We start from the raw sequence: 18,041 nt of genomic DNA, 5'->3' as shown, positions 1-18,041 counted from the left end.
ACACGCTTACACACAAACAAGCACAAACATGCAAGTACATGGTCACACACGCACAGGCTACAACACACACCGCTACAACACACACCGCTACAACACACACCGCTACACATGTAAGGAGATAAACAGCCAGGGACGATGAAATGAGCTCAAGCCAACAACCATTCCTATTCATGAGAATGCCTTACCAAGAGAGAAAAAAAAATACATACAAAATAGGGACCAATTCGAGGTAAAAAGGAGTTGGAGCACCCCACAAAAAAATAATAAATAAATAATTAAAAAAAGGTGAGCAGGTGACTGACGTCAGTTTGTCGTGGAAACGTCAGTCACCTTCGCATCGTATACAATGGATTAAATCTAACCCCTAGGTGGTTAGAGTGTTGGGCCAGTAACCGAAAGGTTGCAAGATCGAATCCCAGAGTTGACAAGGTAAAAATCTGTTGTTCTGCCCCTGAACAAGGCAGTTAACCCACTGTTCCCTGGTAGGCCGTCATTGAAAATAAGAATTTGTTCTTAACTGACTTGCCTAGTTTAATAAAGGTAAAAATAAATTTAAAAAAGGAGCATAAAAACTCGCTTCCTCTTTCCCTTTCTTTGCTGAAGTGCAAACGCCCACCTGAACTCTTACCCTTCCTATTCCTTCCCCCCTGCGTGGATGTCATCTCCCTCCCTTGACACCTATCAGCAACACACACATTGCTTGGGGAGGTTACTGGGGCGAGTATGTGTGTACAGTTGGAGGGATGTTAAAATGACATGAGCAGCAGTCAGTGACTCCATTCATGAACCCCCCGTGGAGTAGCTGCTAATACCATACTGCAGATCATGTGAGGTACCCCCTTTTTTCAACCAGTCAGAGAGTGCTACTAACACACACACACACACACACACACACTAGGAGCCCACACACACATGCACCTGTAACATAGATTACTAACACACATGTACACACTCCCCCCGAGTGACCCCCACCCCATGTAATCAACAGTGTTTTTCTAGGTAAGAGTATGTGACCGAGAGAGAGGAGAGAGAGAGATGCACTTCCTAATGTCCTGCCAAATGTTTGACCATATTAGACACGTACACTATATACACACACACACAAAAGTATATGGACACCCCTTATAATTAGTGGATTCGGCTATTTCAGCCACACCCGTTGCTGACAGGTGTATAAAAATCGAGCACACAGACGTGCAAACTCCATAGATAAACATTGGCAGTAGAATGGCCTTACTGAAGAGCTCAGTGATTGTCAACGTGGCACAGTCATAGGATGCCACCTTTCTAACAAGTCAGTTCGTCAAATTTCTGCCCTGCTAGAGCTACCCCGGTCAACTGTAAGTGCTGTTATGGCAAAGTGGAAATGTCTAGGAGCAGCAACGGCTCAGCCGCAAAGTGGTAGGCCACACAAGTGCACAGAACTAGACCGCCGAGTGCTGAAGCGCATAACATTTTTTATCTGTCCTCGGTGGCAAAACTCACTTCCAAGTTCCAAACTGCAACTGGAAGCAACGTCAGCACAAAAACAGTTCGCTAGGGGGCTTAATGAAATGGGTTTCCATGGCCAAGCAGTCGCACACAAGCCTAAGATCACCATGCGCAAAGCCAAACGTAGGCTGGAGTGGTGTAAAACTCGCCACCATTGGACTCTGGAGCAGTGGAAACGCGTTCTCTGGAGTGATGAATCACACTTCACCATCTGGCAGTCCAATGGATGAATCTGGGTTTGGCGGCTGCCAGGAGAATGCTACCTGCCCCAATGGATAAAGCCAACTGTAAAGTCTGGTGGAGAAGGAATAATGGTCTGGGGCTGTTTTTCATGGTTCGGGCTAGGCCCCTAAGTTCCAGTGTAGGGAATACGTAACACCTCGATCTCACCGACCGCATCACTGCATTTTGGTACACCAGAAGTACATTCATTTCCAATAGAACGCTGCGTTTGCTTTGCAGCATTGCAGAGGCAGTTGCAGTGCGTACATTGGATTTATTGAACGTATGCGTAGACGGTTTGACAGAAATCGTAGCAGAAAGTGAACGTTGAACTTTTGTTGCACACATTTTTATTCATTTAACTTGGCAAGTCAGTTAAGAACTTCTTATTTACAATGACGGCCTAGGAACAGTGGGTTAACTGCCTTGTTCAGGGGCAGAACGACAGATTTTTACCTTGTCAGCTGGGGGATTTGATCTGGCAACCTTTCGGTTACTGGTCCAATGCTCTAACCACTAGGCTACATATCCAGATGATGCTGCGTACTATTTTGCGCAATGACTGTCGGTGTGGTCAAGGCATAGCATTACAGCATACAATGACATTCTAGACGATTCTGTGCTTCCAACTTTGTGGAAAGAGTTTGGGGAAGGCCCTTCCCTGTTTCAGCATGACAATGCCCCCGTGCACAAAGCGAGGTCCATACAGAAATGGTTTTTCAAGATCGATGTGGAAGAACTTGACTGGCCTGCACAGAGCCCTGACCTCAACCCCATCGAAAACCTTTGGGATGAAATGGAACGCCGACTGCAAGCCAGGCCTACTCGCCCAACATCAGTGCGACCTAACGAATGCTCGTGGCTGAATGGAAGCAATTTTCCAATATCTAGTGGAAAGGTTTCCCAGAAGAGTGGAGGCTGTTATAGCAGAAATGGAAGGGGGGGGGACCAACTCCATATTAAATACCCATGATTTGGAATGAGATGGTCGACGAGCATTTCCCTCAGATTACACAGACCCACAAAGAATTCGAAACACAAATCAAATTTTGATAAACTCATATCTATTACCACAGTGTGCCATCACAGCAGCAAGATGTGACATGTTGCCACAAGAAATGAGTAACCAGGGAAGCACAAACACCATTGTAAATACAACCTATATTTATCCGTTTATTTATTTCCCCTTTTGTACTTCAACTATTTGCACATTGTTACAACACTGTACATAGACATAATATAATATTTGAAATGTCTATTACTTTGAAACTTGTGAGTGTAATGTTTACTGTTCATTTCAGTTTTGTTTATTATCTATTTCAATTGCTTTGGCAATGTAAACATGTTTCCCCATGCCAATAAAGCCCTTTGAATTGAAATGTAATTGAGAGAGAGAGCTCTTATGCTCCCATACCATGACTCATCTCCTGTTTCATGGGGGGGGGGGGTAGAGCTGTCACAACTGGGTCCCTACATGATTCAGACTTAATTGATTAAAGGAAGGGACCAGTTCAATTACATTTGTGCAATAAGAGAAGCAGGATGGATTGCACAGTCTACTATTCTGAATCACTGGAGGTAATGGATTGTAAAAAATGTTTACTTGTTTGTTATTAAAGAGGACCATAATACATAATAATAACATTTGAATGTACTCGAGGTTATGCGCTGTAAAGTAAACTTCACATACATTGGCACCCCCCCATTAACAAACCAAAACCCCTCTCCCAATAAGAATTGAAAATATAAAATGTGAGCCCCCCCCACAACTGTCAAAGATATAAGCGCGTGGCAACTTACGAGAGTCTCAATGTGTAATTCAAAACACTGGAAATAGCTTGATCCCAAATATATCTGATTATGAACATCAAGTTCTTGTTTCTTAAAATGGGAATCATCAAGATGCTGCTCTGTCCCTCTACTCGCCATGCGCAGCACCAACACCAGGCCCACCCCCTGATCTATGAGCGCAGAGTTTCTGAAGGTAAACAATAGCCACTCCCCCCCACAGTTAGAACTGCACAGCGAGAGCCAGGGAGGGAGGGGAGAGGAGAGTTAACAAGCTTGTTCTAATTCTTAGATAGGTGCGTGCTTAGCCTTCCGAAATACACACTCCACTTCTTGGGAACGCAATTGGCGTTCACGTGCGATTTCAAACCCACAAGCGAGCGACACTGGATGGCAACAGTAACTTTAGACAAATCACAGTTTTATAGCGCAATCGTTATTACCAAAATGCTGCTCATTTGATCTTTTCAACGGGCAGATAACATCCGATCACTCGTCATTAGCCCAGCATGTGCATTTTCAGCGCCATATGTTGGCGAGACGCGGTCCCTCCTCGCGACACACATACACACTTGCACGACTCTTGCATAAGTTGTCAATAATTTCTTCGAATTCAACAAAATAATTAGCCATTTGTTTCACTGAAGCATGTTATGCAAGAGCACTTCAGGAAAATCCCGCTACCAAAATTATTTCATAACAGCGGTGAACATAGCTATGACCGCCCGCCTGTAAATAATACTCGCTGCGTAGTTGGCGTTGCTAACATTGCTTGTGAACTGGGACCTGACATTTTCATATTTTAGAAAATAAGAAGTTGCAGTTGAATGATCTTCTCGTGTTAACTATTCGTCTGGCTATCACAACCATCTGACCCACATGCACTAACGTTACACATTTCACTACCAGCTCTGGAAGTGTGCTTTTTCCCCCCTGTGCTAACGTTACATGCTACTACTGTACTTCTTGGGGGAAGAAACCAAAATCGAACCTACCTTTTTACCTTGATTGCAGTCAGCTTCCGATGGCGAAAACGTCCTCGACTCTGGACGATGAGAAATCACGAAATCATTTGAAGTTAACCACATGTAGTGACAGTGAATTTCACGGTGGTCAAATTCCAGTGCAACTACCCTAGCTAGTTAGCTAGTTAACGTTAGCCCACCGACTATCCACGTTGGTGACAGGACGTGCCTGCGAGGCTGTGGTGACAGCACGTCGATCAGATGCTCTCCCAAGAGAGTCAAAATAAAAAAAGTAGCAATTTACACATTTAATCCATTATAAAGTCTATCCGGCAGCATAACATATTATTCAACAAAACTGCGATGGCCGCCTTCGCAGTTCTCAGCTAAATACAGTTAATGTAGCTAACTGTTAGCTACCTTTAGCAGACTTTAGGAGTATCATCCGTAAATCCAAATTGTCTAACGGCTTGCAAGATAGCCTCGAGCTGCAGCCAGCAAGTCACTTCTAATGTAAGCTAAAGCTATGCCGGGTACAGCAAGGTAAGATAACAAATATCATTTTCAAAGCCATGTCGCATTTGAAAATAGTCCAATGTGATATCCCCCAGGTCCCGATTTGTCACGTGAGTGTGTTTTCAGATCCAGTAAGGGAAAAAAAATAATATATGCTTCATTTTCATGGAATGAAATGTTGCAAGCTAGTTTTGAGACGTTCTGCCGAAAAAACATCGCCTGCCCATTCGCTTCCCCTCCTGCCCGCTCATGTTCTCCCTCTTGCGCGAGGGTTCTGCAACCTCACAACAAAATAAGCTCATACTTTAAACTCTTTTGGCGCCATATTAATGACGTACTTTAAATTTGCCGTTACTGAAAGCCGATTCAAATATCTTTACGGTGGGTTAATTTCGCCAAACTGGCTAAAACCTGAAATGGAAATCAAATGGAATTATATTCTTCGCCTGTCACTCGTTTGAAAGTGAAAGCCACCGTTTAGTGTAAGCGGTTTGTTTTAGTCGGGTAATATCTGTTCAATAATTGGCCATTTACCGAGGATTTTTTTTGGGCTATTCATATTTCCTTTCGTAATAAGAAAGACATTAAAGAAACATTGAAATAACGTTAGTCTTACTTTCAAACGTTTTAATAGCCTATTCAATCCACTCCAAGCCATGCTGTTAGTTCACGCAGACAAGCGATATCAATTCCACAGCATTTACTACTTTCTATTAGGAGTGATCTGTATTTTGTCGGATCTCCACCAGGCTCGGTTGAAGCTAAAAAAGGGACATTGTACAATTCCCATGCAGAAGCGTTCGAAAAGAAACAAATTCATTGGACCTGGGCCGGAGCGAAATTGAATGGAAATGAATACCATTACAGAAAGTTCGACATCAAACGCTCTGCATGGAATTATTGGGTTGTCTTAACCTTAGTATAATTTTACAGCTAGTCTCCGGTGAGGGTTACTGTGTGTCTGGTAGTAATCGCACGCACCTTCATGTTATTGCGCGTGCCCTCTCCTGCTGCTCGGTGGCCACCCAGCCAATGATGCATGGCAGTATTTTTTTTCTATATCAATGATTGTTGTTGTGTTTCTGACATCATATATTTGCACCCTTGGCACGCATGAAAATACAAGCGGTGCAGGCCTTTCTTTACCCATCTCACATAACCGCGGGAAGTGAGGGTGCCGCAGGACTCTCTGGAAAAAAAAACCAAAAAAACATGTATTTTTTAAAATAAATATTTTTTACACATAAGTAGTGCACTGGGCATTTAATAGTCCTGTATTAGTGTACCAATTACCCCCCCCCCGTGAAATGAAAGACACACTAGCTTTTTCTGGCACAGATTCAAATGTGCTGTAGCAGCCTGCCCGCACCACAGGTGGGTTAAGTCCCTTGAGAAAACATACAATGCCACTCCATGGGTATTTGATTGTACTGACCGTTAATTTACTGTCTGCTGGACTCATCGTTTATTTAGCAAATTCAGCCATGCAACATATATCATGTCTGTCCCAAATGGCAGACTATTCCCTATATACACTTTAAAGGGAATATGGTGCCAAATGGGACGTAACCCTCCTCTCATTAGAAGGGCCTGTGGTTAGTGTAAATTGTGGTTCTCTTTCATTCAAGGTACTGTATGTCCTTTCGGTTTGATTGTGGCATCCAATAGGCTTTTGATCAGGCCAGGGCATCCAAATGTCAGCTACCTACATCAAAGCCACTGTATCTCATGATGGATAATATTACAACAAACTGCTTGTCGGGACTGTAGAATTGGTGCCGATTCTGATAGTTCAGAGGTTATTCTAGGGCAGCCTGACAAACCTGGGAGACTGACAGACTGAAACGCCTGCAGAAAGAAAGACAGATCCTCAAATTTGTTTCATTATGGTCTAGACTCCTAGAATTATCTAGGCCATCCGTTGATTTTTTTGCATTACAGCCCTTTCATACTTTAAATCCCTATAGAGATCATCAGCACAGCAGTATTGTATAATGATATGGCACAGCCTTAAAAAAAAAAACTGTGATTTAAAAGGGTGCAATGTTTTAAACAGAGGTATGAAGATGTAATCATTGTCTCCTGAGTCAGAAGCCGATGATTGAGATCTACTATCTCCTTCTGTATTCAATTCAAGTCATTTGTTTTCCTGTACTTATCTCATACTTGTCCCATTTGCGAGGCATTTACCTTCTCAGGCTGCGTCCCAAATGGCTCCCTATTCCCTATATGCTGCACTACTTTTGACCAGGGCCCGTGTGATATTGGAGTGGGGGGTAATACTTCTTCCTTGGCTCATTCCCAGCATGCTGCTGAAAAGGCTACCTGTTGTCTCCATGTCTCCCAATTACAGTTTTCTCTTGACTAAGCATACATTAGATGACTCATCAAAAATATGTGTTGCCAAGCCTCTTGGAACAGTGTATTATTTCAGCATCATTGTGTATTTTATGCTGAGTGAAGAGGTATGCCATGTGGCTATAAGCAGAATGGGGATCAAATGGGGACTTACATGGGTTGTAAGCTGCCCATATTTAATATAATCAAGATTGCAGATATTTTTTATGGAGATTGAGATAGGAATGTGTGCACCTCATTGTATTTTAACCACTGGGAGGAGCGCCTTACGGTCGGATGCCGAGCAGTTGCCATACCAAGTGGTGATGCAACCGGTCAGGATGCTCTCGATGGTGCAGCTGTATAACATTTTGAGGATCTGGGGACCCATACCAAATCCCATACCAAGTCTCCTGAGGGGGAAAAGGTTTTGTCGTGCCCTCTTCATGAGTTTCTTGATGTGTTTGGACCACGATAGTTTGTTGGTGATGTGGACACCAAGGGATTTGAAACTCTCGACCCGCTCCACTATGGCCCCGTTGATGTGAATGGGGCGGGTTTTGCCCTCCTTTTCCTGTAGTCCGCGATCATCTCCTTTGTCTTGCTCACATCGAGGGAGAGGTTGTTGTCATGGCACCACACTGCCAGGTCTCTGACCTCCTCCCTATAGGTTGTCTCATCGTTGTCAGTGATCATGGTGTTGGAGTCGTGCTTGGCCACACAGTCGTGGGTGAACAGGGAGTACAGGAGGGGACAAAGCACACACCCCTGAGGGGCCCCTGTGTTGATGATCAACGTGGCAGATGTGTTGTTGCCTACCCTCACCACCTGGGGGCGGCCCGTCAGGAAGTCCAGGATCCAGTTGAAGAGGGAGGTGTTTAGTCCCAGGGTCCTTAGCGTAGTGATGAGCTTTGTGGGCACTATGGTGTTGAACGCTGAGCTGTAGTCAATGAACAGCATTCTCACATAGGTTCCTTTTGTCCAGGTGAGAAAGGGCAGTGTGGAGTGTGATTGAGATTGCGTCATCTTTGGATCTGTTGGGGTGGAATGCGAAATGGAGTGGGTCTAGGGTTTCCAGGATGATGGTGTTGATATGAGCCATGACCAGCCTTTCAAAGCACTTCATGGCTACTGACGTGAGTGCTACGGGGAGGTAGACATTTAGGCAGGTTACCTTCACTTTCTTGGGCACAAGGACTATGGTGGTCTGCTTGAAACATGTTGGTATTACAGACTCGGTCAGGGAGAGGTTGAAAATGTCAGTGAAGACACTTGCCAGTTGGTCCGCGCATGCTCTGAGTACACGTCCTGGTAATCCGTCTGTCCCCGCGGCCTTGTGAATGTCGACCTGTTTAAAGGTCTTGTTCCCGTCGGCTACGGAGAGCGTGATCATGGAGAATAACCAAAAATGAGCAATTAATATAAAATATTTGACACTGTGAAGGGGAGACGTCTCAAGATGTCAAGTGAAGTGACACCCTCCTCATAACAAATGAAGGGGAAGACCTACCTACATGTTCTATTACACTTTTGCCTTCATCCCCTGTCTTGTTCCATTCATACCTGTCAGGATGTTGTCCCAACCTGTTTATATAGACAGAGTGAGGTAGGGTGGTCTCCCTCAGAACTGATGGGATTGTAAAGTATTTCTCTCTGATCTTGTTCCTGGCATGTCTGTAAGGGGGCCCTGGTCACATGAAGAGGCAGCCAAGGATGTGTCAGTATGTTCTTGGATGGTTTCCATTCAACCCTGGCTTTGAAAAAAAAAGGCCTTTATTTATTTTGGCTCGTAGCCTGGTGGTAATCCTGTAACCTGAGTTTGGGGTTGGGAAGATATCATCATTTATTTTTGATATGTCACAATGTTCATTTATAAAGGCTTTCTTTCTCTAAGGTCAAGTGACAAAATAGAATATAGCTTCTTACTGTATCTGATGTTTTTGGGCAAATGGGTAAAGGAGTGATGTAAGAGTGATACTGTATATAGGTCACAGACTCGCAGTCCAAACAAAATGCTTTAGGTGGCATAGATTGTCATACCAGGTACACCCCCCCTACATATTTATTTGGTCAGTTAAACTAAAACTTTTAATTTTGCTCTATACTCCAGCATTTTGGATTTTAGATACATTATTGTATATGAGGCGACAGTACAGAATTTCAGCCTTTTATTTTAGGGTATTTTCATACATATCTGTTTTACTGTTTAGAAATTAAAGCACTTTATGTATCTAGTCCCCCCCATTTTTAGGTGCCATAGGTATTTGGACAAACTCATTTGTAGTGTATTAAAGTAAAAGTTTTGTATGTTGTCCTATATTCCTGCTCTCTTAGAAAAAAAGGTGCTTTCTAGAACCTAAAAGGGTTCTTCGACTGTCCCCATAGGAGAACCCTTTGAAGAACCCTTTTGAGTTCCATGTAGAACCCTTTACACAGAGGGTTTTACATGGAACCCAGAAGAGTTCTACCTAGAACCAAAATGGGTTCTTCTATGGGGTCAGTCGAAGAACCCTTTTTTCTAAAACTGCATTTCAGTTTGTTTTGGTCGTGTTTCAGATCATGTTGTGCCAAATAGAAATAGAAATGAATGGTAAATTATGTATTGTGTCATTTTGGAGTCAGTTTTACTGTAAATAAGAATATAATATGTTTCTGAACACTTCTACATGAATGTGGATGCTACCATGATTATGGATAATCATTCATGAATTGTGAATAATGATGAGTGAGAAAGTTAGAGGCATAAATATCATACCCCCCCCCCAAAAAAAAGCTGTGAGGTTAGCATCTAACTTTTTTACTCATCATTATTCACGACTCATTCAGCATTATCCATAATCATGGTAGCATCCACATTAAGGTAGAAGTACTCAGAAACATTGTATTCTTATTCTATGGTAATGTATAGAATTTATTATACAAGTCAAAACTCACAAATTCTACAGCACAATACAATTCTACCCCCCCCCAAAAAAAATGCCAAACCTCCCCTGTTATTGGTAATGGTGTGAGGTTAGCATCTGTAACTTATTTACTCATCGTTATTCACGACTCATTCATGATTATCCATAATCATGGTAGCATCCACATTCATGTAGAAGTACTCCGAAACAATGTATTCTTTATTCTATGCTAATGTATACAATGTATTATACAAGAGACAAAATTCACAAATTCTACAGCACCATGGCAGAGTCATGTCTTCAGTGTAAAACTAAGAATGACTCAATAATCCATGCTTTCTGGGAATGCTATGAATTAGAATAGGTCACACAATTCTTATGTGTTCCCCTAACCCACAATTATCTCCTTAATTGCATTGCAGAGTTGAATTGGATACATCTGTTGAAATAGAGTGGGAGCAGCTGAAGCTGTGTTTGAACCAACAACTTGGCAAAGTCAGGGCAAGGGTGTTACATCATGTGCTTACAAGGTCCATATTTATTAGCAGAGGCTACAGAGTGGCTGATGCACATAAAGCAGGGTATATTTGTACACAAGTTAGGGAGTCAATTTAATGATTTAAAAAACAATCATCCAGTACCAGTGAATAGTAGTGCAGACATTTTGAAAATGTTGTTCTCTGTTCGGTCACAGGATGGCGCTGTAATAAACACTGGTACCACAGAGTTTCTAAACCCAGAGGCGCAACATCGCGAAACTTCCGGGGACGCTTGCGAAACAGACCAAACGGGGTTTGGGGTTTGAGAAGTCAATGAGAGAAGTGACAAATTCTTCCTTAGTTGTTCATTTTCTCGAAATCTAAACACAACACAACCGAGGACGTGTTCTACGCATGAGTTTTGCTAGCCAACGTCGCCATGACATCGCCTACAAGTGTGGTCAATGTTTTATATTATCACGAGAGGTGGGCTTTTTGTTGTTGTTGTTCTTCTGAGAATCAGTATGAGGTTGTGGTGAGTCTAACCCGATTTGAGAAGTTTGATGTGTCTTGTGTCTCTTCCTGGAGTGATTGATGCTCGTCGGATGAATCGTGTGTTGAATGAATAAAAAGTGAAGAGCCTATCTGTTATTTTTTATATTTTTTATATGGAGTCTCTCAAGTGCAAGCTACAGAGTCACAGAATTTATTCCAAGACCAATGCGGTGTTGGTCATTGTAAAGCTTTGGGAAATGTTTCAAGTGTTTGCAGAAGGGAGAAGCCGAGATGTTCAACCTGTGGAAAAGATCAGAAAAGTGATGAAAATGTGACGTGTTGCAATTGTGGTGGGAACCATGAAGCCATGTCTTTGGAATGTTAAAAGGGATGAGAGTTCGTGGTGCTCCTGAAGAGTCAAATTGTGGTGGATAGGCCTTCACTGAAGGCTACAGGGGTTGCCATTAATGACCTGAGAGGGTGGTACAGGACCCAGATATGGACCCAGATATGTTAAAGGTTAAGAAGGTGGTCTTTATAGCTATGGTGATTAATGGCACTGTCAAAGTGGGGAATAGATATAATTATGGATGTGGCAGAACGGTTCCTGGGACTGAAAGACTTCACGGTGGAGGAGTTGCATGGAGGATTGTCACAAGCCGTACCACCCTCTCAGATCATAGAGCCTGAGGAGGGAGATATGGAGATTTGAAGGAAGGAAGAAGTGGGAGGTTTTGGTTTTATCAATGTGTTTTTTTTATAGTTTTATTTTGGGTGGATTAAGTTAGTTTTCCCTATCACGTATGGGTTTTATTTGTACCTTGTTTTTTTCAACCCCGTCCAGTTGGTGGCGGTAGTACACGTTTTGGGGTTGTAATCTGCCATAAAAGCCATAGAAGAAGGGGATTTCTATTGGGGAAGTAGTTTTAGCCGATCTACAAGCAGATTTTGACGTGCTGGGCCTTGCTGTATAAACCAAACTTTTCACCTCATAAATGTTTTATTTGGAATAATGGGTCGATATTCGATAGAAACAAGATGATATTTTACCGTAACTGGTTCTCGAAAAACATCCTTGTCAGCCAATTATTTGGTATTAGTGGGAATCTATTTACACAGAGAGAATTTATGGAAAGATACAACTTTGAAGTTTCAAGCATATGACACTGCTATAAAAGCTATACCTCGATAAAATATTTACTTCAGAATAATGCATATTTTGTAACATCTCCTATTGCAAGCGATATCTAGGTGAATGGCATAGGTTTACTAGATAATACATTCAATAATTGTTTAATAAGGGATACTTTCTACAGGAATTCTATTCCTTCTGCTATATTTCGTTGGGCTTCATCATTTGATGTGAACTGGAGCCATGCTTGGCTCACCCCACACAAGTGTATGGTGACCAATAAAGTAAATGAGATCTCCTATAAGATTATCCATAGACTCTACCCATGTAACAGCTTGATTTCTAAATATATAGCTGATGTTACAAGTGAATGCAGTTTTTGTGAACTAGAAACTGAATCTATTGAACATTTATTGTGTAATTGTTTACATAGTGAGGTGTTCTGGACTGATGTAAAAATACATCTTGGCAACAAAATGCATACCACCATTGAAATTTTGACATATTAGTTCACTACACTGATTCCACAATTGAACGTCAGTATGTCATAAATCTATTTATTTTATTAGGAAACAGTCTCATACATAAACCAACATTTATGAAGAAAAAGGCAAAAAACAATTTTTAAATCTGATTTGGAAAACTATTTAGAATCATTAAAACATATACAAAACAAAATGTCTAAAAAAATGATTCGCTACATGTCTATATTATGTCTCTGTTATCCCTCTGGCTGTTCTGTTTTTTTGTGTTTTGCATGTTACTGTTTAATAATAATAAAAAATAAAAACAAGTTTTAGCCGATCTTCATATTGTACTGTCTTTGCTGGGACTTTCGCACGAGCTTCCTGCCTTCCTCTCTGCAAGACGCATTTCGTAGTACGGAAGCGTGGGTTACTTGTCGAAATGGCCGAGGTGGAAATCGAGGAATTCATTGAACAAAACAGGCATTTGGCCACGCTTGTAGATACATATCGTGGCATCTCAGAGAGTGAAAAACACTGGAAGGCCAGGAGGGAATTCCTATTCAGAAATATAAACGACTATGAGGACCCACACATTGACCAGCTGCTAGCATTGTCCATGGTATGGGCCAACAACGTGTTTCTTGGCTGTCGGTGAGTAAACAATAATACACTTCACGTGCATTGACTACCGGTACATGAGTTGTGTTATTTAGCTAAAATGCCTTCTAGCATACCATCATGTAACTAATGTAACTAACTTCTGTAACTAATGTAACTAACTTCTGTTTCTGCATGCTCTCTCAGATACAGTCCAGACCTCCTGGAGAAAATGAAGGAAATGGCTGAAGGAATTGTGGTAGAGGATGCCCCTGTTTTCAAAACCAGAGATGAGATAATGAAAAACCAGGTAAGTTCTATTTCATACCAAAATAATTCCTCATCTTTTTGTCTTGTCTTAGACTAGTCCTTCCAACATATCACTTTCTCCTATCTGCTTTATTCAAGTCAGTGATCACAGACACAGAGGCAAGGTAACACTGTTAGGACACCACAATAACCATTCTCTCTCTCCCTCTCCTTCAGAAACGATGATTGGAGGACCTGGTCTGTTATGGATAGATTACCTTACTGTCCAACTTTCCTTTTTCCAGATGCATATGATTTTAAAATGCTGTTTTCTTAACATGCAAGCGTATTGTTTTTTAATTAGGTATTACAACAAATGTAACATAAGCAATAACTTTTGAAACATTTTATACATTAATAATTTTTGTTGATTGGCCTGCTTCAATATCTAATGTACTTGACAATGGCCATTATCTGAATACCATGGGTGAGAACATGTTGCAAGAATAAACATTGTAAGGCCAGAAATATGCCATATGATGACTTATAATTTTAACATAATAACATAATCTCACATTCAAAACAAGGGAGGGGTACAGAAAAGGGCTTTCCATGTGGTATTTACACATTCCTCAGTTCTCCCTAATTATCCCAGAGTGAACTATCCTTGATTCCATGCCTTGCCTCCTTCTCAGAACCTCAGATCTTCTGCTCCAATGTGCTTTCTGAAGTCTATGCTGGTATATGGCCCTGGTGTTTAACCACTGAGCAGTAAGGGAAACACTGCCCCCTGCCTGCCAGGGATGATCCAGACCAGTCTGCTCTACTACTAAAATATAAACGCAACATGTAAAGTGTTGGTCCCATGTTTTATGAGCTGAAATAAAAAAATCCCATAAATGTTCCATACGCACAAATAGCATATTTCTCTCAAACTTGTTTACATCCCTGTTAGTGAGCATTTCTCCTTTGCCAAGATAATCCATCCACCTGACAGGTGTGGCATATCAAGAAGCTGATTAAACAGCATGATCATTATATAGGTGCATCTTGTGCTGGGGACAATAAAAGGCCACTCTAAAATGTGCAGTTTTGTCACACACAATGCCACAGATGTCTCAAGTTTTGAGGGAGCATGCAAATTGACATGCTGACTGCAGGAATGTCCACCAGAGCTGTTACCTGAGAGTTGAATGTTAATTTCTCTACCATAAACTGCCTCCAATGTCACTTTAGATCATTTGGCAGTACGTCCAATCAGCCTCACAACCGCAGACCACGTGTAAACACGCCAGCCCAGGACCTCCACATCCAGCTTCTTCACCTGCAGGATCGTCTGAGACCAGCCACCCAGACAGCTGATGAAACTGTGGGTTTACACAAAATATTTCTGCACAAACTGTCAGAAACCGTCTCAGGGAAGCTCATCTGGGTGCTCGTCGTCCTTACCAGGGTCTTGACCCGACTGCCGTTTGGCGTCGTAACTGACTTCAGTGGGCAAATGCTCACCTTCGATGACCACTGGCACGCTGGAGAAGTGTGCTCTTCACAGATGAATCCCGGTTTCAACCTGATACGGGCAGATGGCCGACACCATGTATGGCGTTGTGTAAACGAGCGGTTTGCTGATGTCAACGTTGTGAACAGAGTGTCCCATGGTGACAGTGGGGTTATGGTATGTGCAGACATATGCTACGGACAACAAACACGATTGCATTTTATTGATGGCAATTTGAATGCACAGAAATACCGTGACGAGATCCTGATGCCCTTTAAGGTATCTGATCAACATCTGTATTCCAAGTCATGTGAAATCCATAGATTAGGGCCTAATGAATTCATTTCATTGACTGATTTCCTCATATGAACTAACTCAGTAAGATCTTTGAAATTGTTGCGTTTATATTTTTGTTCAGTATAGTTGTGCAATACATTTTATAGATAAAAGGATAAGTAGGGTATCGTTTTTTAAATGTGTGCATGTGTTTCTCCTTCGAGAACCGCTCATTCAAAGGGGTGGACAGATCTTAAAATTCTTCCGCTAAGGACTCGGGTAGGATACTCGTGCTTTCTCAGGGGAAGGCGAGAACACTTCTCCGTTTACCTACTAACTTATTTACACTCTTCAACCACTTCCGGGTCACAGAGGACTGTCTTTTTCCCAAATTAGTCTCTCCTAGTTGCCTGCTACTGCCCATCGAGGTTGCAGCGGATGAGGATTATTTACCCTAGTCCATAATACTATCAAAGACAAAACAATTATACATGCCACAGCTGCACTCTTCACGTAAGAAAAATGAGCTGAAATCAAAATCTCAAAGTCTGAAAAATGTTTTATTTTGTTTACACAGCATAAGTATACATTGAGTGAATTCACAAAAATGTATATAACATATCCCTTCTCCATATAAGGTTAAATAAACCACTTGCCACAATATGACCCATCCTGTAAAAAAAATATATATATATAGCAAATCAAATGTTATTTCACATACACATATTCAGCAGATGTTATTTACCCTAGTAAATATGAAAAATGACTTCCATAATGTTGGATATGGACAGTGTACTCATTATTACAGTGCATTCGGAAAGTAATCAGACCCCTTGACTTTTTCCACATTGTTTTTCCCCCTCAATCTACACACAACACCCCAATGTCAAATCTGCAAATTTATATATGTAAAATAAACAAAAAAAATAAACATTTACATAGGTATTCAGACTCTTTACTCAGTACTTTGTTGAAGCACATTTGGCAGTCTTCTTGGGTATGAAACAACAAGCTTGGCACAGCTGTATTTGGTGATACAGATCCTCTCAAGATCTCTCAGGTTGGATGGGGAGCGTTGCTGCACAGCTATTTTCAGGTCTCTCCAGAGATGTTCGATGGGGATCAAGTCCCGTCTCTGGCTGGGCCACTCGAGGACATTCAGAGACTTGTCCCGAAACCACTCCTGCGTTGTCTTGGCTGTGTGCTTAGGGTCATTGTCCTTTTGGAAGGTGAACCTTCGCCCCCCAGTCTGAGGTCCTGAGCACTCTGGAGCAGGTTTTCATCAAGGATCTCTCTGTACTTTGCTTCGTTCATCTTCGCCTCAATCCTGACTAGTCTCCCAGTCCCTGCCACTGAAAAACATCCCCACAGCGTGATGCTGCCACCATGCTTCACCGTAGGGATGGTTCCAGGTTTCCTCCAGATGTGACGCTTGGCATTCAGGCCAAAGAATCTTGTTTTTCATGGTCTGAGAGTCCTTTAGGTGCCTTTTTGCAAACTCCAAGCGAGTTGTCATGTGCCTTTTACTGAGTGGCTTCCATCTGGCAACTTTACCATAAAGGGCTGATTGGTGGAGTGCAGCAGAGATGGTTGTCCATCTGGAAGGTTCTTCCATCTCCACAGAGGAACACTGGAGCTCTGTCAGAGTGACCATCGGGATCTTGGTCACCTCCCTGACCAAGGCTCTTCTCCCCCAATTGCTCAGTTTATACTCTAGGAACAGTCTTGGTGGTTCCAAACAAAGCCACTATGTTCTTGGGGACCTTCAATGCTGCATAAATGTTTTGGTACCCTTCCTCCAGATCTGTGCCTCGACACAATCCTGTCTCGGAGCTCTATGGATAATTCCTTTGACCTCATGGCTTGGTTTTTGCTCGTACATGCACTGTCAACTGTGGGACCTTATACAGACAGGTGTGTGCCTTTCAAATCATGTCCAATCAATTGAATTTACCACAGGCGGACTCCAATCAAGTTGTAGAAACAACAAGGATGAGCAATGGTAACAGGACGCACCTGAGCTCAATTATGAGTCTCATAGCAAAGGGTCTGAACTACTTATGTAAATAGGTATGTTTTTTAAAATGTTAAATACATTTGCTAAAATGTCTAAACCTGTTTTTTCGCTTTGTCATTATGGGGCATTGATGAGGGAATATTTAAAAAAAAAAAAAAAATTGTAGAATAAGGCTGTAACGTAACAAAATGTGAAAAAAGGCTTAGCAGATGTGTTGTTCAATTACAGGTCGAAACAGTAGGAGTTTTGTTGGAATCAGCCTACTATCTGTCCATTTTCCTAGATGAGACAAATTCTCCTCTTATTACAAGTGCCACTGTACTTAAAGTTGATACAATTAACACATGACATAAATAATGTTTGTGTTTGTGACCTAAGTAATTTTTTTTAAATCATCGACATGCAGAATGCCATAGTTACCTTGATCACTAATCAATAGTACTGACTCCATTCAGGGCGGTAATTTGAAAAATACATTATTTTAACCAAGTCTTCATGTTTTATGGATTTCTACTAATTTGCCGATATGACAAAATACTCTCAAATGGTTTAAACCAAGAGATGTAGAAACTAAACAATAACAGCATCAATCCAACAAAAAAATATATA

General features: G+C 41.7%; 2 protein-coding genes across 2 annotated transcripts in view; one reads left to right on the top strand and one right to left on the bottom strand.

Annotated features, from left to right (window-relative positions):
* Positions 1–5,617, bottom strand: part of LOC106567530 (protein Jade-1) — a 150,722-nt gene extending 145,105 nt beyond the window's left edge. The window contains exons 1-2 of the mRNA XM_045693416.1: positions 5,599–5,617; positions 4,497–4,546 (exon numbers count right to left, since the gene is read on the bottom strand). The gene's annotated coding sequence lies outside the window, so the exon portion shown is untranslated. The remainder of the gene's footprint in view (positions 1–4,496; positions 4,547–5,598) is intronic.
* Positions 5,618–13,204: 7,587 nt separating this feature from the next.
* c2ail (CDKN2AIP N-terminal-like protein) lies at positions 13,205–14,546 on the top strand. The gene is given in 3 exon segments (NM_001141388.2): positions 13,205–13,446; positions 13,600–13,702; positions 13,879–14,546. Coding segments are annotated over 3 exon segments (324 nt in total). The 5' UTR covers positions 13,205–13,234; the 3' UTR covers positions 13,888–14,546.
* The last annotated feature ends 3,495 nt before the right edge of the window (positions 14,547–18,041 follow it).

The sequence above is a fragment of the Salmo salar genome, chromosome ssa13 (genome assembly GCF_905237065.1).
Source record: "Salmo salar chromosome ssa13, Ssal_v3.1, whole genome shotgun sequence".
Taxonomy (NCBI): Eukaryota; Metazoa; Chordata; class Actinopteri; order Salmoniformes; family Salmonidae; genus Salmo; species Salmo salar.
The sequence above is the reverse complement of the archived record's forward strand: the minus strand, read 5'-3'. Positions and strand labels throughout refer to the sequence as shown.